General features: G+C 53.7%; 2 protein-coding genes across 2 annotated transcripts; both read right to left on the bottom strand.

Moving 5' to 3' along the window:
- Positions 1–223: 223 nt before the first annotated feature.
- On the bottom strand, positions 224–529 carry LOC142364394 (feather keratin Cos1-1/Cos1-3/Cos2-1-like). Its single transcript, XM_075443874.1, has one exon. The coding sequence runs from the start codon at positions 527–529 to the stop codon at positions 224–226; it is 306 nt and encodes a 101-aa protein (XP_075299989.1).
- A 19,469-nt stretch (positions 530–19,998) lies between these two features.
- On the bottom strand, positions 19,999–20,304 carry LOC142364401 (feather keratin Cos1-1/Cos1-3/Cos2-1-like). Its single transcript, XM_075443880.1, has one exon. The coding sequence runs from the start codon at positions 20,302–20,304 to the stop codon at positions 19,999–20,001; it is 306 nt and encodes a 101-aa protein (XP_075299995.1).
- Positions 20,305–23,971: the final 3,667 nt, after the last annotated feature.

Here is a 23,971-nt window from a genome sequence, read left to right as displayed (position 1 = left end):
CGTCTGCTTCCCCTGCAACGGGGGGGCGGCGAACACGTCCCCGCCAGGCTGGCACTGGGAGACAGCGACAGCATAGGAAGGAGAGAGAGAGCAGAGTAGAAGAAGAAGCAGAAGCAGAAGAATGGCCCAAAGCTCTAAATGCAATGCCCCAAAGCTCTATCTTCTGTCAAGCACCATGTTCTGAGGTCTTGGAGTTTCGTGCCCGGGGACATCTCCTGCAGCTTTAGCAGGGCTGACATCTGCTGCCACAGTAGCGGCTGGTAATGCAGGAGAGGTCAAAGCCTCCGGAGGAGATGGGCACTCCCTGAGAGCTGAGGATGCTGCCAGCAGCGGCGGAGGTGGAGGATCCCACAACGGTGTTCTGCGGGAAGGAGCTGAGGATGGGTCCGGGCAGGGTCACCACCACGGGGGAGGGCTCGATGACGACGGTGGAGCTCTGGCACTGCCTGAAACAGGGCTCATTGCAGCTGTTGGCCAGCGGGGTTGGGCCGCAGGGCTGGCATGGCAGGCACGGGTTGCAGCAGGACATGTCTCTGGGCTGGAGGGGCACCTGTGAGAGAGGGCAGGGGGAAGCAGAAAACAGGGACACATGAGCAGCAGCACTGCGCCTGACCATGGGGAAGCCAAGGTCCCTACTTGCCCAGCACAGGCTGTCCAGCTGAAAGCAGAAGAGTCACTGCAGCTAAGTGCCAGGCTCTCCCAGTGGAAGACGTTCTCTGCCCTTCCCTCTACCATGAGACACAGCTCCCAGCCCAGGGCTGGGACAACCCCTGTCAGCTGAGACAGACATTGGGGAAAGACCTGATCTTGGAGCAGGAGGAGAAGAGGCTTCACACTCACCTGATTCCCTATGAGAAGGAGGCGAGAGAAGCAGATGAGAGAGCTGAGAGTTGGGCTGCCTTTTATAGTAGTCCTGCACTGCCTCAGGCCCAGAGGCAGCCTCTGGGGAAGTAATAATTTTCTGACAAGTTCACGTCAAACGCAAAGCGTCTCAGCTAATGGCATGGGCTGTGTCCTGGTTTCCTGTGCTGCTGCCTTTTCATTTCCTGGCTCATGCCACGTGCTTCCCCATAGGAAGGCTTCTGTAATTTCCAGAATGAGAGTCCCTTGGCTTTCTGGGGAAGAAAGACGTCATCGCAGGCACAAGACTCAGCTCAGGTGCTGGTGGCATCCCGTGCAGGCAGGTGATGTGCACCTGGGTCATTCCTGTGGGCTTGTTTGTGGCAAAGTTGCCAGGAACTAGGCACCGCTCTCCTGCTTCTCGTCCACATGCCTAAGGACTCCCGGGTAAGATGACATGCCACACCCTTTTCTCTTGCTCCTCCCACCTCTCTCTGATGGTTGCTCCTTGTTGCATGCAGGTGGGCTTCTGCTGGGAGTGTTGGACCCTACTGCAACACTAACAATGCTGTTGGGAACATTTTGGTGGACGCATTTGTCACATTCTCTCCCTGTGCAAGCTCTGCAGGTCACCAGGAGCATGCCTGGGGCCTGTTTTTTTCCCCAGGGTGTATGAGCCCTATTCTGTCCGTGTGGATGATGTGAGGTCCTGGAGACTGAACGAGTGCCTGAAGCAGACACTTGCTGTAAAAACAGTTTGGGGAGGCTGAGAGGAAGTCAAGTTCGTACCGCAGGAGTCAATCGCTATGAAATTAGCCAAGCAGAGATGAGGTGTTGAAGAGCAGAGCTTTGTCACAGCTGGAAAGAGGCCTTTGGGAAGAGAGTCCTGGGTCCAGCCAGACCCTGGGGATGTTTTGTCTCTGCCTGGTCCTGTATCAGTTCAGACTGTACCTATAGCAGAGGTGAACAGGAGTGGTCTTGAAGGGGGCCTTTTCCACTCCCAGGACACAGACCTCGTGCCCAGCTGGGTACCATACGGCCAGAGAAAATGATCACGGACACCTCCCTAAACACGGAATGTTTGGGGTCACTGAGATCACCATGAGACGCAAGGTGCTGCAAGGTTCTTGGCAGCCTTCTGTTGCCTGACAGTGGACTGTATGATCTGTTCCTTTGCCTACTACATAAATTTTGAGGTGGCCAAGACCCCTTTGACCATGTGACGGTGAGTTTGGAGGTAGCACTTCTCCAGCAGGTGTGTCTGCCTGAGGGGATGCTCAAACACCTTCTGACTTTGGGAGCTGTTAAAAGCCCAGCTGCTGCCACACTGCTCAAGTAATACTCTCCAAGTGCTGAAAACCCCGGCCCTGGTTCTATGGAAACTGTGGTGTAGCAAAGATTGCAACTTGATTCGTCTCCTTGGGATGAGTGACAGTCTGTCATCTCTCTAGAGAGCCTCCCTGGGTCAGCAGCGTGGGGATGTGAGGAGGTCTGTCTGGAGCAGCAGCTGAAGAGATTTTCTCCACTCCCCACAGGGAGGTTGGGAGGCTGCTTTCAGGTGGCAGAGGAAGGAGAAGATAGGAACCTGCAAGCACCAACACCCTCTTTCTCGGAAGTCTGTGGGCAGTGTGTGAAAGGGAAAGCATGACGCACTCCTGTATTTTCTGGCAGTCCTGGTGGGACTTGCAGCTTTTGGTGAGATGTGTCTTTGAGGCTAGCCAGGATTGGAGAAAGAGGAGGTGCGGACGCAGGCCTCTGCGATGCTGCTGTGCATGGGTAAATGGAAACCTTGGGTAAACTCAGAGAGGTTCTCCTCTGTGCTGTCTGTGGAGAACTCCCAGATGCTTTTCCATGTGCGGGATGCCAAGCTGCAGGACGGCACCAGCTGTCCCTCTCCTGAGGCCACATGGTTACCCACCGCATGTAGCATCACACAGAAGGAGGGTGTGTGTTGGTGTGTGTTCCCTGTGGAGTGTTTCCCTCCCCAGCACTGTTTGCTTATAGACCTCAGCTTGTCCAGCAGTAGCGTGTTGCGGTTGTGGTGAGGTTGGATCTCTGGCTCCGCAGCCTGTGCAGCAAAGACAACTGTCATTAACAGCATGCTGGTGTGACTTTTGTGTCTGAGATCAGACCCAGGGTCTTGAGCAAGGAGCAAAGTAGCCCAATGAAACCGTCAGGTTCACGCAGGGCCTGGACTTGTGGGAGAGCTATTGAGGGATGCCACCAGAACGCCGCCAGGCTCCATCCAACCCCCTGAGCTGAAGCTAAGTGCAGTATGGCAATGAGTGTTCAAAAGATGTATGCGACTGGCTTGTCATGCTCGTATTCTTCCCTCAGTCTTCTCTGCATCGCACTGTTGTAGAAGGGATCCCTTGTTGTAAGACGTGACTGCTCTTGTGGCTTTATGTTGTAGCCAAAACAGCCCGAGGAAGGAAAATCTCTTCCTAGGCTTGCACCTGGACATCAGCCAAATGCTCAGCCTGTAAAAAAGACCCATCAGCTAGAGACTGGGGAAGAAGTCCTGCTCAGAGAGCTTCCCACCCATGCCATAAGCTGTGACATTGTTTTTCCTGTCTGTTTTCCCTCCACCTCAGGGGTGTCTCCTTTGCATTTTTTGGGGAAATTCCTGCAGCATAATTTCCTGACAGAAAACAGCCATTCACTGCATTTCTTGGATTGAGCTGGTCCCTCTGTGCTTAGTATTATGCTAAGCCCTTTTTTGTTCAGAGAGGTGGCTTTGGAGAGCAGCTCTTCTGGAATCTGTGAAAAGCAGCTATGGTGACTACAAAGAAGTTTTAGCTTAGCTGTCCTTTCTGAGGGACTGTAAGTGTGTGTGCGCTAGCAGTGAAGCCTTCTGGAGTGACAGTCAGAGTTCAATCCGTATCAGATTGGAGTGTGTGAGAAGCAGAGACAGAAGAGAGAGAATCAGCAGGAGGCAAAGGGAATGAGGCACGTGAAGAAGAGAGATGTCCTGAGCCTGAGAGGAATGGAAGGGTGGATGGTCACTGAGAAGTGCGGGCAGAGGTTCTGCATTAGCCTTCTCAGTACCTTGTCCTGCTCATTTCTTCCTTCTTCTTCCCCACTGAGCCATTTCCAGACGCTGTGCTCGTGGGTCTGGGAGGTGGTGTTCCGACTTTCTCACACACTAACAGAAACGCTGGTCTCCACATGCACTTCAGCTCAGTGTGGATCCCAGTGTGCACGAACGCCTGTCACTTCCTGCCAGGGTGCCCTTAGAAGGGGAGCTGTGCTTTGCCCCAGCTACCTGCTTTCCCATTGCCCAGAGCCTTTGGAGAACAGTCTATAGTGCCTGGTCCTCCTGTGCTGGGCCCGGGACACGTCCAGCATGATGAGGGATCCAAGAAGCCTCTCTTCAACTTCTCCATCATTTTGGATGGCTTCTGGGTCAGGGAGTACGCACTCAGGGGCCGTGCCTTCTTTCCACCCAGAGTAGCACCTTTTGCTAGCAAAGCTCTCGGGATGCTCTGCAGACTGCTTCCATCTGTGCAGTCACCATCTGCTTTTGAATGGTAGGATTGTGGCCAAAAAGTGGGAATTTCTTGCAGGGATATACAGGAAATAATAGACATTTTATCACACTTTTTTCCTGCAGAGCTGGGCTTACTCAGACTCTAACAACAGGGAAAGTGGGGCCAGCGTCTCAACACCTTGATCACCTAACTTCACTGTTGAGTAGTGTAGTCGATGGCCTTGCTGTAGTTGTCAATGGAAGATGAAAGACGTGCTCGGATTCTTGTGTCAAGAGGCAAAGTGTTAACAAGGGGAGCAGCTAGCTTGCACTTATGTTCTCAGACCGAAGGAAGGAGGGATAGCGCATCACTGTAAATCAAATGACCTGTGAGGCACGGCAGATGATGCGCAGCCAGTGTTACTTCAGACAAAGAACAGATGGCCCCCTTGAGCACATACCAAGATGCCCGCTCTGAAGGTGTGTGGAACTGCCGGGACCCACTTCTGATGACACGACATTCCATGCCAAGAGCCAATCGATACATAATCATCAACTTAGTCCCAACTCGCCAAAAGATAAGATTTTCAAATGTATAAAAATTGGCACTTGAAAACTCTCTTGGGATGAGGTGGGAAGCGAAAACCTTACTTGACGGATGAGTTTATGCGAGTGAACCTCTCTTCCTCCCTCAAGAAGGGACACGTCTTTGGTAAGAGTTGCGCACCTAACATTGTCAGACACATCCCTTTTACAGTGGCAGGTGGCTAGGAGTAAGATAAAGGCTCTCATAAATGTGCCTCAAAGCAGAAAGATATTCTGCCTGCAATTTGCCTTCTCCTCTGGGGAAGGCACTCATCAAAACACCAGATGTGCATGGCTGCACATCAGCTCAGCATTTCCCCCTGCCCAAAACCTCTGATATGACACACTTTTTGGTCCAGTAGGTACCCAAGAATCTCAGCCAATGCAAGACGGCTGAGAATGGTGCAGCAGAGTGAGATCAGAGAAGCTGCTGAGCACAGAAAATTGTCCGACTATCACCACTGTAGCCCAGTGGGAATGGAGGGGTGACGGCTGTTGCGCAGAGTCTTTTGGGAGAGCAGCTGGAGCCTGGCAGTGTTGCAACCTCAGAAGCCCAGGAAAGCTGCCCCAGGCTTGGAGGACACAAAGGACCAGAGAGCAGCCATGGGTCTGTGAACACTGGGTGCTCTCTTGGAGCTGCAGTGGCCCATGAGGCTGTTGGATTCACAGGGAGTGGTGCCTCCAGTGTGTGGCTGATACCAGTACTAACTGGTGAATTGCCTCAGCCCTGACTGTCTCAACAGCAGCTGGGCCCTGCCAGGTGCTCCAGGACAGTATGAGGTACCTATCTCATGTGCCTGTGATTGTGTGCGCTGGCCGTGGACCCGAGACGAGGCAATGGAAAGGATGGCAAGGGGGAGATGAGGCTGTGGGCTGTCGCCAGGTATTATTGTCTCTAGATGCACACTGCTGCCACCCTTTGGAGCCATTCTCCACTTGAGCCTCCTCCCCCAGCACAGCTCCATCCAGGCCTAGAGGACGACCCGTCCCCATGAGACAGAGGGGCTGCTGACCTCATCCCTTGACCACCTGCCGCCATGGACTCCTCACTCAAGGACAGCATTTTTCTGGGCTCCCCACTGACAGAACGTTCTCCAGGGCCTGGTGCTCCAGGCCCATCTGGGAACACATGCAGCAAGGCTGACTATTGCCCGATGCCTGTGGAGTAGCCAGGCATGTCTTCCTCAGCTCCAAGGGACGGGGCACAGCAGGCAACCCAGTGCACTGAGTCCTCCCCTCTCTTTCCCCTGGGATTGAGGAAGGGTCTTCTTTTGCGCCCAACCTAATCCCCTCCAAAAAGCCACCTTCTTTCCTGAGCAGACTAGAAGACTTGCCTCAGAAGAAAGGAGGACTCAGAGGCCCGGATTTCCATGCAACACAATTTTAATGAGTCTGAAAAAGAAGAGGAGGTCGCTCACAGGGAGCATTAGGGGCAGCCAGCGAGATGCGGTAGACCTCCAGCAGCGTGTCGGTCTGCCTGCCCTGCAGAGGGACGGAAGACAACACGTCCCCACCAGGCTGGCATTGGGAGACAGTGACAGCAAAGGAAGGAAAGAGAGGAGAGTGGAAGAAGGAAATAATGGCCCAAAGCTCTAAATGCAATGCCCCAAAGCTCTATCTTCCGTCCAGCACCATGTTCTGAGGTCTTGGAGGTTCTTGCCCGAGGAAGCTGCCAGCAGCTTTAGCAGGGTCGACATCTGCTGCCACAGTAGCGGCTGGTAATGCAGGAGAGGTCAAAGCCTCCGGAGGAGATGGGCACTCCGTCACAGCTGAGGATGCTGCCAACAGCGGCAGAGGTGGAGGATCCCACAACGGTGCTCTGTGGGTAGGAGCTGAGGATGGGTCCGGGCAGGGTCACCACCACGGGGGAGGGCTGGATGACAATGGTGGAGTTCTGGCACTGCCTGACGCAGGGCTCATTGCAGCTGTTGGCCAGCGGGGTCGGGCCGCAGGGCCGGCAGGGCTGGCACTGATCGTAGCAGGACATGTCTCGGGGCTGGAGGGGCACCTGCGAGAAAGGGCAGAAGGAAGCAGAACACAGAGGCGCATGAGCAGCAGCACTGCGCCCAACCATGGGGAAGACCAGGCCCCTACAGGCCCAGCACAGGCTGTCCAGTTGAAAGACACCTCAACTTAGTCCCAGGCTCTACAAGTGGAAGAACTTCTCTGCCCTTCCCTCTCCCATGAGAAACAGCTCCAGGCCCAACTGACAGCACCTGTCAGTTGAGACAGACATCAGCGAAAGACCTCATCTTGGAGGAGGAGGAGGAGCAGAGGCTTGACACTCACCTGATTCCCAACGAGAAGGAGGCGAGAGAAGTGGATGTGAGAGCCGAGAGCTGGGCTGCCTTTTGTAGTAGTCCTGCACTGCCTCAGGCCCAGAGCCACCCTTTGAGGAAGTAATAATTTTCTGACAGATTCATGTCAAATACAAAGCATCTCAGCTAATGGTACAGGACATGTCCTGGTTTCCTGCACTGCTGCCTTTTCATTTCCTGGCTTATGCCACCTGCTTTCCTTTAGCAAGGCTTCTGTAAGTGCCGTGAGGAGAGTCCCTTGGATTTCCGGGGCAGAAAGACGTCATCGCAGGCACAAGACTCAGCTCAAGTGCTGGTGGCATCCCGTGCAGGCAGGTGATGTGCACCTGGGTCACTCCAGTGGGCTTTTTTGTGGCAAAGCTGTCAGGAAACGGGCACCGCTCTCCTGCTTCTTGTCCGCATCTGCAAGGATTCCCATGTGAGAGGACATGCCGCATCCTCTTCTCTTGCTCCTCCCACCTCTCTCTGATGGTCGCTCGTTGCACGCAGGTGGGCTTCTGCTGGGAGTGTTGGACCTTACTGCAACTCTAACAATACTGTTGGGAACATTTTGCTGGGCTCATTTGCCTCACTCCCTCCCTGTGGGTCACCAGGAGCATGTCTGGGGCCTGTTTTTTTCCCAGGTTCCACTGGAGTCCAGTTCTGTCAGTGTTGTCCCCAGCATCTCCTCAGCGGAGTCCATGCTTACTGATATTTTCCCGGTTTTACATGGTTTTGTTTGTGCTTCGCTTTATGTTGGCTTTGTGTGAGCATGCAAAGTTTTGCATTATTCCATGCAGGTGTACAGAAGCACATGTGTGTCAGTCTGTACTTGCGTGACCCTCGTGAGGGCGTGTTCAGGTCATAGCAGGGAGACTCTTCCCTGGTGTGTTCATGAGGTACACAGAGTATCAGGTTGCTGTTGATGAAAAGAAATGGAATGGGATGGAGTGACGTAAGGAAATGGAATGCAACCTGCAGCTGCTTGGTGGTGTCCACAGTTAACTTGTGTGGATGCATGTGTGCTTGCTTGTGTGGACCTTTGTGCGTGTGGATCTCTGTGAATGCATGTGGGTGCACAAATTTGTGTATGACTCCATGCAGATCGGCATGATCGGGCGTATTTGTGTGTTCTTGTGTGTCCCTCATCACGAGGGAATGTGCTGCCCGTGGCACTCGCTACTGCTCTGCTCATGAGCTCTAGAGAGCAGCAGGCTCTGAAGGTTTCAGCTGGACCCCTTGTTTTCCTTGTGATCTCACCTATTGGCCTCACAAGCAAGTAGAAGGAATTTCACAACCACATACACACAGATTCCTGTGAAAACGTGCTCCCATGTACACAGAAAGGGTGCACGTACACGCATGGCTGTTTGGATAAAGAAGTCTGTATTGTTACAAGCGTGTTTACATAGATGTGTGCGCACAGCTTACACAGATGTATAGGTGAAAACACACACAGTGCGCCTGCACAAACACAAACGATCACTCACTCGTGAGCACACAGGTCCTGGGTCTCTCTGGGGTGGAGTTAACTTTCCCCACATGAGCCCTCCGAATGCTGTGCCTCGTATTGGTAGCTACAACAGTGCTGATAACACACTAAGGTTTTGACAAGCGCTGAGCAGTGCTTGCCCAGCAGCAAGGCTGTCTCTCTCCAACTGCCTCTCCCAGAGGTCAGTAGGCAGAAGGTGGGCAAGACGTTGGGAGGGTGCATAGCCGGGACCACTGACCCCGAATGACCAAAAGGGTATTCCGTACCATATGACATCATGCTCAGCAATAAAGCACAAGGGAAAGGAGGAGGACTGGGGGGGCATTTGTTATTAAGGTGCTTGTCTTCCGAAGCAAGCACTGCACAGACTCTGGCCCTGCTTCCCTGGAGTGGCTGGACACAGCCTGCTGCTGGGAAGTTCAGAATGAATCGTTTTGCTTTGCTTCTATGTGCAACCTTTGCTTTTCTTCACTAGCCTGCCCTTATCTTGACCCACGATCTTGAGTTGGGCATGCTTTAGCTGTGGTGGTTACTAATTGTCAGGCTTCTGTGCAGGTCAGGGCGTGTGCTTGCGGCACTGCTTATCACTTTATTTGGCTGAGCTCGGGAATACGTTAACAGAACCAAAGGCTATGGGCTTTGCCCTGGCATTGATGCCCTCACTGTGCTGGGGGAACTTGCCGGGGATTTCAAACTTGAACAGGCTAGCAATCCTGGCAAACTGACGCAGCACCTCATAGAAGGCTACCAACAAGCATGGGAGCAAGAGGAGGTGCTGACGCAGGCTTCCCAGATGCTGCAGTGCATGGAAAGATCCAGACGTTGTGTGATTGAAAGTGGTGAGAACCTCTGTGCTGTCTGTGGAGAACTGCCAGATGCTTTGCCATGTGTGGGATGTGAAGCTGCAGGACGGCACCAGCTGTCCCTCCACTGAGGCCACATGGTTACCCACTGCATGCAGCATCACTCAGAAAGAGGGTGTGTGTGCGTGATTGTTCCCTGTGGAGTGTTTCCCTCCCCAGCACTGTTTGTTGTGGACCTCAGCTTGTCCAACAGCAGCGTGTTGCGGTTGTGGTGAGGCTGGATCTCTGGCTCCACAGCCTGTGCAGCAAAGACAACATTTTCATTAACAGCAAGCTGGTGCGACTTTGCTGTCTGTGATGAGACCCAAGGTCTAGAGAAAAGACCAAAGCAGTCCAACGAAACCGTCAGGTTCACGCAGTGCCTGGACTTGTGGGAGAGCCGGATTCCCACCCATGCCCCAAGCTGATGCATTGCTTTTCCTGTCTCTCTTCCACCTCAGGGGAATCACCGTTGTCTTGTCGCAGGGAATCCCTGTGCCTCAATCTCCTGACAGAAAACTGTTCTTCATTTCTACTAATGAGCTTCTCGCTCTGCGCACAGTGTCATGCTAAGCCCATTTGGTGGAGCAGAGAGCTGGCCTTGGAGAGCAGCTGTGTTGGAAGCTGTCAAAACCAACCCTGGTGGCTACAAAGAAGTTTTAGCTGAGCTGTCCTTTCTGAGGGACTACAAGTGTGTGTGTGTTAGCAGTGAAGCCTTCTGGAGTGACAGGCAGAGCTCAGTCTGAATCAGATTGGGCTGTGTGAGAAGCAGAGACAGAAGAGAAGAGAATCAGAAGGAGGAAAAGAGAATGAGGCACGTGAAGAAACGAGATGTCCTGTGCCTGAGAGGGATGGGAAGGTGGGTGGTCACTGAGAAGTGCAGACAGAGGTTCTGCGTTAACCTGCTCAGCTAACATGCTCACATCTTCTCGGCTTCCTCCTCTACACTTACAGCTGGAAAGCTGGATGTAGGTTGTGTGTGTGGAGAGCTCAGGGGATGATTCTTCCGCATGGCCATCTGTAGCATCATCTGCAGGGTGTCCTCTGTGAAGAGGTTCCTTGGGCTCTTGACTGAGGGATAAAAACTACTCACTGCCACAGCAGGCAGAACCTGAGAGGGAGTGTTTCAGGCAAGAGAAGAGCAAATGCCTTCTCCTGCTCACTTCTTCCTTCCGCTTCCCCACTGAGCCATTTCCAGAAGCTCTGCTGGGGGGTCTGGGAGGTGGTGTTCAGACTTTCTCACACACAAACAGGACCGTTGGTCTCAGCATGCACCTCAGCTCAGTGTGGATCCCAGTGTGCAAGAACGCCTGCCACCTCCTGCCAGGGTGCCCCTAGAGGGGAGCTGTGCTGCGCCCCTGCTCCCTGCTTTGCCATTGCCCAGAGCCTCCAGAGAAGAGGAGTCTGTAGTGCCTGGTCCTCATCTGCTGGCACCAGGACACCTCCAGCGCAGTGAGGCACCCAAGGAGCCTCTCTGAGAATGTGACATTCGTTCTTCCATCATCTTGAATGGCTGCTGGATCCCTGAGGACACCCTCAGGGGCCGCGCCTTCCTTCCACCCGTCCTAGAACTTTGGCTAGCAAAGCTTCTTGTGGGCAGAGGTTCCTACCTTGGTGGCACTGATCTACCCTCCGTTATTTTTCTGCAAATCCTGTAGGTATGCGTCATCTCTTGGATGACAGCGCACTGGTGACTCATCCAGTGCCACTGCTTGCGGGAGTCAGAAAGGAAGAGGTGAGAGCTTGGACTCTGGGCACAGCAAGAAGGTGCCCACTGCCCGGATGATGAGTCTAGACAGTGAATCTGCCTGGAACTGCGGGAAGGAGGACAGTGAGGGGAGCATTAGCTTCTTTCAAGTCCAGCGGTGCCTGCAGCAGATCCTCCTCTGCACCGAGGAGATGGTGATTGCCTGAAAATGGCAAGTGTCTAAATCACTACCTGGAGCTGAGTCTCGAGGTCAAATCAATTGTCCGGTACTGTTGAAAAGAAAACCTAAATATGCACAGAAACTGTCCCACTGTCGTGAGAGTAGCCCAGTGGGAATGGAGGGGTGACGGCTGTTGCGCAGAGTTTTTGGGAGCGCAGCTGGAGCCTGGCAGTGGTGCAACCTCGGAAGCCCAGGAAAGCTGCCCCAGGCTTGGAGGACACAAAGGACCAGAGAGCAGCCATGGGTCTGTGAACACTGGGTGCTCTCTTGGAGCTGCAGTGGCCATGGGGCAGTTAGATTCACAGGGAGTGGTGCCTCCAGTGTGTGGCTGATATCGATACTAACTGGTGCATTGCCTCAGCCCTGACTATCTCAACAGCAGCTGGGCCCTGCCAGGTGCTCCAGGACAGTATGAGGTACCTATCTCATGTGCCTGTGATTGTGTGCGCTGGCCGTGGACCCGAGATGAGGCAATGGAAAGGATGGCAAGGGGGAGATGAGGCTGTGGGCTGTCGCCAGGCATTATTGTCTCTAGATGCACACTGCTGCCACCCTTTGGAGCCATTCTCCACTTGAGCCTCCTCCCCCAGCACAGCTCCATCCAGGCCTAGAGGACGACCCGTCCCCAAGAGACAGAGGGGCTGCTGACCTCATTCCTTGGCCTCCTGCCGCCATGGACTCCTCACTCAAGGACAGCAGTTTTACCGGCTCTCTGTTGACAGAACGTTCTCCAGGACCCCGTGCTCCAGCCCCATCTGGGAACACATGCAGCAAGGCTAACTATTGCCCGATGCCTGTGGAGTAGCCAGGCATGTCTTCCTCAGCTCCAAGGGACAGGGCACAGCAGGCAACCCAGTGCACTGAGTCCTCCCCTCTCTTTCCCCTGGGATTGAGGAAGGGTCTTCTTTTGCGCCCAACCTAATCCCCTCCAAAAAGCCACCTTCTTTCCTGAGCAGACTAGAAGACTTGCCTCAGAAGAAAGGAGGACTCAGAGGCCCGGATTTCGATGCAACACAACTTTAATGAGTCTGAAAAAGAAGAGGAGGTCGCTCACAGGGAGCACTAGGGGCAGCCAGCGAGATGCGGTAGACCTCCAGCAGCGTGTCGGTCTGCCTGCCCTGCAGAGGGACGGAAGACAACACGCCCCCACCAGGCTGGCATTGGGAGACAGTGACAGCAAAGGAAGGAAAGAGAGGAGAGTGGAAGAAGGAAATAATGGCCCAAAGCTCTAAATGCAATGCCCCAAAGCTCTATCTTCCGTCCAGCACCACGTTCTGAGGTCTTGGAGGTTCTTGCCCGAGGAAGCTGCCAGCAGCTTTAGCAGGGTCGACATCTGCTGCCACAGTAGCGGCTGGTAATGCAGGAGAGGTCAAAGCCTCGGGAGGAGATTGGCACTCCGTCACAGCTGAGGATGCTGCCTACAGCGGCGGAGGTGGAGGATCCCACAACGGTGCTCTGTGGGTAGGAGCTGAGGATGGGTCCGGGCAGGGTCACCACCACGGGGGAGGGCTGGATGACAATGGTGGAGTTCTGGCACTGCCTGACGCAGGGCTCATTGCAGCTGTTGGCCAGCGGGGTCGGGCCGCAGGGCCGGCAGGGCTGGCACTGATCGTAGCAGGACATGTCTCGGGGCTGGAGGGGCACCTGCGAGAGAGGGCAGAGGGAAGCAGAACACAGAGGCGCATGAGCAGCAGCACTGCGCCCAACCATGGGGAAGCCCAGGCCCCTACAGGCCCAGCACAGGCTGTCCAGTTGAAAGACACCTCAACTTAGTCCCAGGCTCTACAAGTGGAAGAACTTCTCTGCCCTTCCCTCTCCCATGAGAAACAGCTCCCGGCCCACAGCTAGGACAGCACCTGTCAGTTGAGACAGACATCAGCGAAAGACCTCATCTTGGAGGAGGAAGAGGAGCAGAGGCTTGACACTCACCTGATTCCCAACGAGAAGGAGGCGAGAGAAGTGGATGTGAGAGTCGAGAGTTGGGCTGCCTTTTGTAGTAGTCCTGCACTGCCTCAGGCCCAGAGCCACCCTTTGAGGAAGTAATAATTTTCTGACAGATTCATGTCAAATGCAAAGCATCTCAGCTAATGGTACAGGACATGTCCTGGTTTCCTGCACTGCTGCCTTTTCATTTCCTGGCTTATGCCACCTGCTTTCCTTTAGCAAGGCTTCTGTAAGTGCCGTGAGGAGAGTCCCTTGGATTTCCGGGGCAGGAAGACGTCATCGCAGGCACAAGACTCAGCTCAAGTGCTGGTGGCATCCCGTGCAGGCAGGTGATGTGCACCTGGGTCACTCCAGTGGGCTTTTTTGTGGCAAAGCTGTCAGGAAACGGGCACCGCTCTCCTGCTTCTTGTCCGCATCTGCAAGGATTCCCATGTGAGAGGACATGCTGCATCCTCTTCTCTTGCTCCTCCCACCTCTCTCTGATGGTCGCTCGTTGCACGCAGGTGGGCTTCTGCTGGGAGTGTTGGACCTTACTGCAACACTAACAATACTGTTGGGAACATTTTGCTGGGCTCATTTGCCTCACTCCCTCCCTGTGGGTCACCAGGAGCATGTCTGGGGCCTGTTTTTTTCCCAGGTTCCACTGGAGTCCAGTTCTGTCAGTGTTGTCCCCAGCATCTCCCCAGCGGAGTCCATGCTTACTGATGTTTTCCTGGTTTTACATGGTTTTGTTTGTGCTTCGCTTTATGTTGGCTTTGTGTGAGCATGCAAAGTTTTGCATTATTCCATGCAGGTGTACAGAAGCACATGTGTGTCAGTCTGTACTTGCGTGACCCTCGTGAGGGCGTGTTCAGGTCATAGCAGGGAGACTCTTCCCTGGTGTGTTCATGAGGTACACAGAGTATCAGGTTGCTGTTGATGAAAAGAAATGGAATGGGATGGAGTGACGTAAGGAAATGGAATGCAACCTGCAGCTGCTTGGTGGTGTCCACAGTTAACTTGTGTGGATGCATGTGTGCTTGCTTGTGTGGACCTTTGTGCGTGTGGATCTCTGTGAATGCATGTGGGTGCACAAATTTGTGTATGACTCCATGCAGATCGGCATGATCGGGCGTATTTGTGTGTTCTTGTGTGTCCCTCATCACGAGGGAATGTGCTGCCCGTGGCACTCGCTACTGCTCTGCTCATGAGCTCTAGAGAGCAGCAGGCTCTGAAGGTTTCAGCTGGACCCCTTGTTTTCCTTGTGATCTCACCTATTGGCCTCACAAGCAAGTAGAAGGAATTTCACAGCCACATACACACAGATTCCTGTGAAAACGTGCTCCCATGTACACAGAAAGGGTGCACGTACACGCATGGCTGTTTGGACAAAGAAGTCTGTATTGTTACAAGCGTGTTTACGTAGATGTGTGCGCACAGCTTACACAGATGTATAGGTGAAAACACACACAGTGCGCCTGCACAAACACAAACGATCACTCACTCGTGAGCACACAGGTCCTGGGTCTCTCTGGGGTGGAGTTAACTTTCCCCACATGAGCCCTCCGAATGCTGTGCCTCGTATTGGTAGCTACAACAGTGCTGATAACACACTAAGGTTTTGACAAGCGCTGAGCAGTGCTGCCCAGCAGCAAGGCTGTCTCTCTCCAACTGCCTCTCCCAGAGGTCAGTAGGCAGAAGGTGGGCAAGACGTTGGGAGGGTGCATAGCCGGGACCACTGACCCCGAATGACCAAAAGGGTATTCCGTACCATATGACATCACGCTCAGCAATAAAGCACAAGGGAAAGGAGGAGGAGTGGGAGGGCATTTGTTATTAAGGTGCTTGTCTTCCGAAGCAAGCACTGCACAGACTCTGGCCCTGCTTCCCTGGAGTGGCTGGACACAGCCTGCTGCTGGGAAGTTCAGAATGAATCGTTTTGCTTTGCTTCTGTGTGCAACCTTTGCTTGTCTTCACTAGCCTGCCCTTATCTTGACCCACGATCTTGAGTTGGGCATGCTTTAGCTGTGGTGGTTACTAATTGTCAGGCTTCTGTGCAGGTCAGGGCGTGTGCTTGCGGCACTGCTTATCACTTTATTTGGCTGAGCTCGGGAATACGTTAACAGAACCAAAGGCTATGGGCTTTGCCCTGGCATTGATGCCCTCACTGTGCTGGGGGAACTTGCCGGGGATTTCAAACTTGAACAGGCTAGCAATCCTGGCAAACTGACGCAGCACCTCATAGAAGGCTACCAACAAGCATGGGAGCAAGAGGAGGTGCTGACGCAGGCTTCCCAGATGCTGCAGTGCATGGAAAGATCCAGACGTTGTGTGATTGAAAGTGGTGAGAACCTCTGTGCTGTCTGTGGAGAACTGCCAGATGCTTTGCCATGTGTGGGATGCCAAGCTGCAGGACGGCACCAGCTGTCCCTCCACTGAGGCCACATGGTTACCCACCGCATGCAGCATCACTCAGAAAGAGGGTGTGTGTGGGTGATTGTTCCCTGTGGAGTGTTTCCCTCCCCAGAACTGTTTGTTGTGGACCTCAGCTTGTCCAACAGCAGCGTGTTGCGGTTGTGGTGAGGCTGGATCTCTGGCTCCACAGCCTGTGCAGCAAAGACAACATTTTCATTAACAGCAAGCTGGTGCGACTTTGCTGTCTGTGATGAGACCCAAGGTCTAGGGAAAAGACCAAAGCAGTCCAACGAAACCGTCAGGTTCACGCAGTGCCTGGACTTGTGGGAGAGCTATTGTGGGATGCCACATGAAGCCCACCAGGCTCCATCCAACCCCCTGAGATGAAACTAAGTGCAGCAGGGGAAGGAGACTTCAAAAGGTGTATGCGACTGGCTTGTCATGCTTGTATTCTTCCCTCAGCCTCTTGTGAAGCACACTGTTGCAGAAGGGAGCCCTTGTTGTGAGACATGACTGCTCTTGTGGCTTCACGTCCTAGCCAGCACAGCCTGAGGAAGGATAACCTCTTACTCGGCGTGCACCTGGACATCAGCCAAACGCTCAGCCTGTGAAAAAGACCCGTCAGCCAGAGTCTGGGGAAAATGTCCTGTTCAGCCGGATTCCCACCCATGCATGCCCCAAGCTGTTGCATTGCTTTTCCTGTCTCTCTTCCACCTCAGGGGAATCACCGTTGTCTTGTCGCAGGGAATCCCTGCGCCTCAATCTCCTGACAGAAAACTGTTCTTCATTTCTACTAATGAGCTTCTCGCTCTGCGCACAGTGTCATGCTAAGCCCATTTGGTGGAGCAGAGAGCTGGCCTTGGAGAGCAGCTGTGTTGGAAGCTGTCAAAACCAACCCTGGTGGCTACAAAGAAGTTTTAGCTGAGCTGTCCTTTCTGAGGGACTACAAGTGTGTGTGTGTTAGCAGTGAAGCCTTCTGGAGTGACAGGCAGAGCTCAGTCTGAATCAGATTGGGCTGTGTGAGAAGCAGAGACAGAAGAGAAGAGAATCAGAAGGAGGAAAAGAGAATGAGGCACGTGAAGAAACGAGATGTCCTGTGCCTGAGAGGGATGGGAAGGTGGGTGGTCACTGAGAAGTGCAGACAGAGGTTCTGCGTTAACCTGCTCAGCTTGCGGGGGTCAGAAAGGAAGAGGTGAGAGCTTGGACTCTGGGCACAGCAAGAAGGTGCCCACTGCCCGGATGATGAGTCTAGACAGTGAATCTGCCTGGAACTGCGGGAAGGAGGACAGTGAGGGGAGCATTAGCTTCTTTCAAGCCCAGCGGTGCCTGCAGCAGATCCTCCTCTGCACCGAGGAGATGGTGATTGCCTGAAAATGGCAAGTGTCTAAATCACTACCTGGAGCTGAGTCTCGAGGTCAAATCAATTGTCCGCTACTGTTGAAAAGAAAACCTAAATATGCAGAACTTGGTTTAGCTTGTGTTTTGGGAGTCTTTTTGTCTTTGTTTCTCACCATCTTTTTCTATTTTTGATTGTTAATAATTGACATGAATCTTCCCCAGGTTGAGTCAGTTTTTCCCATGAGGCTACCGGGTATTTGATCTCCCTGTCTTTATCTTCACCCAGGAGTATTTTCACCTTTTTTTCTCCCCTTGCCTTCTTGAGTAAGGCCATTGAGAAAGAGTGGGCGGGCATCTGACAGCCAGCCAAGGTCGAACCCAGCAAAGGACATGATAAAGCTACTCCAAACTGGACAGTACCATGCCTTCGAGAAACGTGACCATCAGGAAGAAATTACTAAGATGGAGGACAGGACAAGAAACACAGCCAGGAAAGGCCTTGTGTGCCCTTAGCTGCTCCATGCAACTTCCCAGGTGGGCAGCGATCTCTTCATTGTCACTGCGTGGAGCAACAAGCACCGCCAGACCTTAACGCATTTCTTCCCCGTCAGGCTTCCTTTGTGGAGATTTGCTACCCCACACCTGGTGTGTCAAAAACGATGCAGACTTTCCTTGCCACCAAGAAGACCGTTGGGGTCACCTGCTGGCTGGCATGGTCGTGCTCCCCTTTCCTCCTGGCCATCACTGAGCTCCTGGTCCTTCATGAAGTCCTTCAATCTTTGGCAATAATCCACATGCCACACAGCCTGATGGTCCCTACTTGAGAAGCCAGCATCCGAGCTCCTAGGACTAGCTTCCTACAGCTCCTAAGGCATATGTCAACCTCTGCATAGGCTAAAAGTCTTCCCAAATACACCAAATTGCATCTTCAGCTGTGCAGCACTGAAAAGGGTCCGAGCCAACCAGGAGACGTGCTTGTGAGCAGGGCCACGCTTGCAGTCGTCATCGGGAACGTCTTCCTGTGTGAGGGGTTGAAATTTTTCCGAAAAAATATCCAATCATCTGTCTGAATCGCCGTGCTTTTTATGGTAGACTATTGGTAACGTCACACTTTGTTGTGCTTCTCAGATTAGGTTGACTGAGTCACCTAAGAAGACTTGGTTGCTGATGTGCTGGAGGTGGGGGCTGCCACCGCTGGGATCTCAGCACCCTAACTCGCCTTCTGTTGATCCTGATCTGCTGCCTACTGCTACCACCTTGTACATGTCAAAGGCAACCAAAGGGCTGGAGAACCCGTGCTATGAGGAAAGACTGAAGGAGGTAAGCCTTTACTCCTTGGAGAACAGAAGGCTCAGGGGGACTGCATCAGAGTAGTCCACTACTTCAAGAGCAACGGCAAAGAGGAAAGAGGCCCTCGCATCGGAGGAAGCCACGTGCAGCAGGTAAGGGGCAACGACAGGTCTCCAACAGCCAGGGACTGCAGTGCTAGCAAGGCCCTGGACAGCGTGTGAGGAGCAGAGCTCAGAGCACTTGGGCTTTTGGTCCAGCAGGTGCCGAAGAATATCAGCCAACGCAAGAGGGCTGAGAACGGTGCAGCAGAGTGAGATCAGAGAAGCTGCTGAGCACAGAATTGTGTCCCACTGTGGTGACAGTGGCCCAGTGGGAATGGAGGGGTGACGGCTGTTGCGCAGAGTCTTTTGGGAGCGCAGCTGGAGCCTGGCAGTGTTGCAACCTCGGAAGCCCAGGAAAGCTGCCCCAGGCTTGGAGGACACAAAGGACCAGAGAGCAGCCATGGGTCTGTGAACACTGGGTGCTCTCTTGGAGCTGCAGTGACCCATGGGGCAGTTGAATTCACACGCGCTGGTGCCTCCAGTATGTGGCTGATATCGGTACTAACTGGTGCATTGCCTCAGCCCTGACTATCTCAACAGCAGCTGGGCCCTGCCAGGCGCTCCAGGACAGTATGAGGTACCTATCTCATGTGCCTGTGATTGTGTGCGCTGGCCGTGGACCCGAGATGAGGCAATGGAAAGGATGGCAAGGGGGAGATGAGGCTGTGGGCTGTCGCCAGGTATTATTGTCTCTAGATGCCCACTGCTGCCACCCTTTGGAGCCATTCTCTACTTGGGCCTCCTCCCCCAGCACAGCTCCAACCAGGCCTAGAGGACGACGCTTCCCCATGAGACAGAGGGGCTGCTGACCTCATCCCTTGGCCTCCCGCCGCCATGGACTCCTCACTCAAGGACAGCATTTTTCTGGGCTCCCCACTGACAGAACGTTCTCCAGGGCCTGGTGCTCCAGGCCCATCTGGGAACACATGCAGCAAGGCTGACTGTTGCCCGATGCCTGTGGAGTAGCCAGGCATGTCTTCCTCAGCTCCAAGAAACGGGGCACAGCAGGCAACCCAGTGCACTGAGTCCTCCCCTCTCTTTCCCCTGGGATTGAGGAAGGGTCTTCTTTTGCGCCCAACCTAATCCCCTCCAAAAAGCCACCTTCTTTCCTGAGCAGACTGGAAGACTTGCCTCAGAAGAAAGGAGGACTCGGAGGCCCGGATTTCGATGCAACACAACTTTAATGAGTCTGAAAAAGAAGAGGAGGTCGCTCACAGGGAGCACTAGGGGCAGCCAGCGAGATGCGGTAGACCTCCAGCAGCGTGTCGGTCTGCCTGCCCTGCAGAGGGACGGAAGACAACACGCCCCCACCAGGCTGGCATTGGGAGACAGTGACAGCAAAGGAAGGAAAGAGAGGAGAGTGGAAGAAGGAAACAATGGCCCAAAGCTCTAAATGCAATGCCCCAAAGCTCTATCTTCCGTCCAGCACCACGTTCTGAGGTCTTGGAGGTTCTTGCCCGAGGAAGCTGCCAGCAGCTTTAGCAGGGTCGACATCTGCTGCCACAGTAGCGGCTGGTAATGCAGGAGAGGTCAAAGCCTCCGGAGGAGATTGGCACTCCGTCACAGCTGAGGATGCTGCCTACAGCGGCGGAGGTGGAGGATCCCACAACGGTGCTCTGTGGGTAGGAGCTGAGGATGGGTCCGGGCAGGGTCACCACCACGGGGGAGGGCTGGATGACAATGGTGGAGTTCTGGCACTGCCTGACGCAGGGCTCATTGCAGCTGTTGGCCAGCGGGGTCGGGCCGCAGGGCCGGCAGGGCTGGCACTGATCGTAGCAGGACATGTCTCGGGGCTGGAGGGGCACCTGCGAGAGAGGGCAGAGGGAAGCAGAACACAGAGGCGCATGAGCAGCAGCACTGCGCCCAACCATGGGGAAGCCCAGGCCCCTACAGGCCCAGCACAGGCTGTCCAGTTGAAAGACACCTCAACTTAGTCCCAGGCTCTACAAGTGGAAGAACTTCTCTGCCCTTCCCTCTCCCATGAGAAACAGCTCCCGGCCCACAGCTAGGACAGCACCTGTCAGTTGAGACAGACATCAGCGAAAGACCTCATCTTGGAGGAGGAAGAGGAGCAGAGGCTTGACACTCACCTGATTCCCAACGAGAAGGAGGCGAGAGAAGTGGATGTGAGAGTCGAGAGTTGGGCTGCCTTTTGTAGTAGTCCTGCACTGCCTCAGGCCCAGAGCCACCCTTTGAGGAAGTAATAATTTTCTGACAGATTCATGTCAAATGCAAAGCATCTCAGCTAATGGTACAGGACATGTCCTGGTTTCCTGCACTGCTGCCTTTTCATTTCCTGGCTTATGCCACCTGCTTTCCTTTAGCAAGGCTTCTGTAAGTGCCGTGAGGAGAGTCCCTTGGATTTCCGGGGCAGGAAGACGTCATCGCAGGCACAAGACTCAGCTCAAGTGCTGGTGGCATCCCGTGCAGGCAGGTGATGTGCACCTGGGTCACTCCAGTGGGCTTTTTTGTGGCAAAGCTGTCAGGAAACGGGCACCGCTCTCCTGCTTCTTGTCCGCATCTGCAAGGATTCCCATGTGAGAGGACATGCTGCATCCTCTTCTCTTGCTCCTCCCACCTCTCTCTGATGGTCGCTCGTTGCACGCAGGTGGGCTTCTGCTGGGAGTGTTGGACCTTACTGCAACACTAACAATACTGTTGGGAACATTTTGCTGGGCTCATTTGCCTCACTCCCTCCCTGTGGGTCACCAGGAGCATGTCTGGGGCCTGTTTTTTTCCCAGGTTCCACTGGAGTCCAGTTCTGTCAGTGTTGTCCCCAGCATCTCCCCAGCGGAGTCCATGCTTACTGATGTTTTCCTGGTTTTACATGGTTTTGTTTGTGCTTCGCTTTATGTTGGCTTTGTGTGAGCATGCAAAGTTTTGCATTATTCCATGCAGGTGTACAGAAGCACATGTGTGTCAGTCTGTACTTGCGTGACCCTCGTGAGGGCGTGTTCAGGTCATAGCAGGGAGACTCTTCCCTGGTGTGTTCATGAGGTACACAGAGTATCAGGTTGCTGTTGATGAAAAGAAATGGAATGGGATGGAGTGACGTAAGGAAATGGAATGCAACCTGCAGCTGCTTGGTGGTGTCCACAGTTAACTTGTGTGGATGCATGTGTGCTTGCTTGTGTGGACCTTTGTGCGTGTGGATCTCTGTGAATGCATGTGGGTGCACAAATTTGTGTATGACTCCATGCAGATCGGCATGATCGGGCGTATTTGTGTGTTCTTGTGTGTCCCTCATCACGAGGGAATGTGCTGCCCGTGGCACTCGCTACTGCTCTGCTCATGAGCTCTAGAGAGCAGCAGGCTCTGAAGGTTTCAGCTGGACCCCTTGTTTTCCTTGTGATCTCACCTATTGGCCTCACAAGCAAGTAGAAGGAATTTCACAGCCACATACACACAGATTCCTGTGAAAACGTGCTCCCATGTACACAGAAAGGGTGCACGTACACGCATGGCTGTTTGGACAAAGAAGTCTGTATTGTTACAAGCGTGTTTACGTAGATGTGTGCGCACAGCTTACACAGATGTATAGGTGAAAACACACACAGTGCGCCTGCACAAACACAAACGATCACTCACTCGTGAGCACACAGGTCCTGGGTCTCTCTGGGGTGGAGTTAACTTTCCCCACATGAGCCCTCCGAATGCTGTGCCTCGTATTGGTAGCTACAACAGTGCTGATAACACACTAAGGTTTTGACAAGCGCTGAGCAGTGCTGCCCAGCAGCAAGGCTGTCTCTCTCCAACTGCCTCTCCCAGAGGTCAGTAGGCAGAAGGTGGGCAAGACGTTGGGAGGGTGCATAGCCGGGACCACTGACCCCGAATGACCAAAAGGGTATTCCGTACCATATGACATCACGCTCAGCAATAAAGCACAAGGGAAAGGAGGAGGAGTGGGAGGGCATTTGTTATTAAGGTGCTTGTCTTCCGAAGCAAGCACTGCACAGACTCTGGCCCTGCTTCCCTGGAGTGGCTGGACACAGCCTGCTGCTGGGAAGTTCAGAATGAATCGTTTTGCTTTGCTTCTGTGTGCAACCTTTGCTTGTCTTCACTAGCCTGCCCTTATCTTGACCCACGATCTTGAGTTGGGCATGCTTTAGCTGTGGTGGTTACTAATTGTCAGGCTTCTGTGCAGGTCAGGGCGTGTGCTTGCGGCACTGCTTATCACTTTATTTGGCTGAGCTCGGGAATACGTTAACAGAACCAAAGGCTATGGGCTTTGCCCTGGCATTGATGCCCTCACTGTGCTGGGGGAACTTGCCGGGGATTTCAAACTTGAACAGGCTAGCAATCCTGGCAAACTGACGCAGCACCTCATAGAAGGCTACCAACAAGCATGGGAGCAAGAGGAGGTGCTGACGCAGGCTTCCCAGATGCTGCAGTGCATGGAAAGATCCAGACGTTGTGTGATTGAAAGTGGTGAGAACCTCTGTGCTGTCTGTGGAGAACTGCCAGATGCTTTGCCATGTGTGGGATGCCAAGCTGCAGGACGGCACCAGCTGTCCCTCCACTGAGGCCACATGGTTACCCACCGCATGCAGCATCACTCAGAAAGAGGGTGTGTGTGCGTGATTGTTCCCTGTGGAGTGTTTCCCTCCCCAGCACTGTTTGTTGTGGACCTCAGCTTGTCCAACAGCAGCGTGTTGCGGTTGTGGTGAGGCTGGATCTCTGGCTCCACAGCCTGTGCAGCAAAGACAACATTTTCATTAACAGCAAGCTGGTGCGACTTTGCTGTCTGTGATGAGACCCAAGGTCTAGGGAAAAGACCAAAGCAGTCCAACGAAACCGTCAGGTTCACGCAGTGCCTGGACTTGTGGGAGAGCTATTGTGGGATGCCACATGAAGCCCACCAGGCTCCATCCAACCCCCTGAGATGAAACTAAGTGCAGCAGGGGAAGGAGACTTCAAAAGGTGTATGCGACTGGCTTGTCATGCTTGTATTCTTCCCTCAGCCTCTTGTGAAGCACACTGTTGCAGAAGGGAGCCCTTGTTGTGAGACATGACTGCTCTTGTGGCTTCACGTCCTAGCCAGCACAGCCTGAGGAAGGATAACCTCTTACTCGGCGTGCACCTGGACATCAGCCAAACGCTCAGCCTGTGAAAAAGACCCGTCAGCCAGAGTCTGGGGAAAATGTCCTGTTCAGCCGGATTCCCACCCATGCATGCCCCAAGCTGTTGCATTGCTTTTCCTGTCTCTCTTCCACCTCAGGGGAATCACCGTTGTCTTGTCGCAGGGAATCCCTGCGCCTCAATCCCCTGACAGAAAACTGTTCTTCATTTCTACTAATGAGCTTCTCGCTCTGCGCACAGTGTCATGCTAAGCCCATTTGGTGGAGCAGAGAGCTGGCCTTGGAGAGCAGCTGTGTTGGAAGCTGTCAAAACCAACCCTGGTGGCTACAAAGAAGTTTTAGCTGAGCTGTCCTTTCTGAGGGACTACAAGTG

The sequence above is a fragment of the Opisthocomus hoazin genome, chromosome 26 (genome assembly GCF_030867145.1).
Source record: "Opisthocomus hoazin isolate bOpiHoa1 chromosome 26, bOpiHoa1.hap1, whole genome shotgun sequence".
Lineage (NCBI taxonomy): Eukaryota > Metazoa > Chordata > Aves > Opisthocomiformes > Opisthocomidae > Opisthocomus > Opisthocomus hoazin.
The sequence above is the reverse complement of the archived record's forward strand: the minus strand, read 5'-3'. Positions and strand labels throughout refer to the sequence as shown.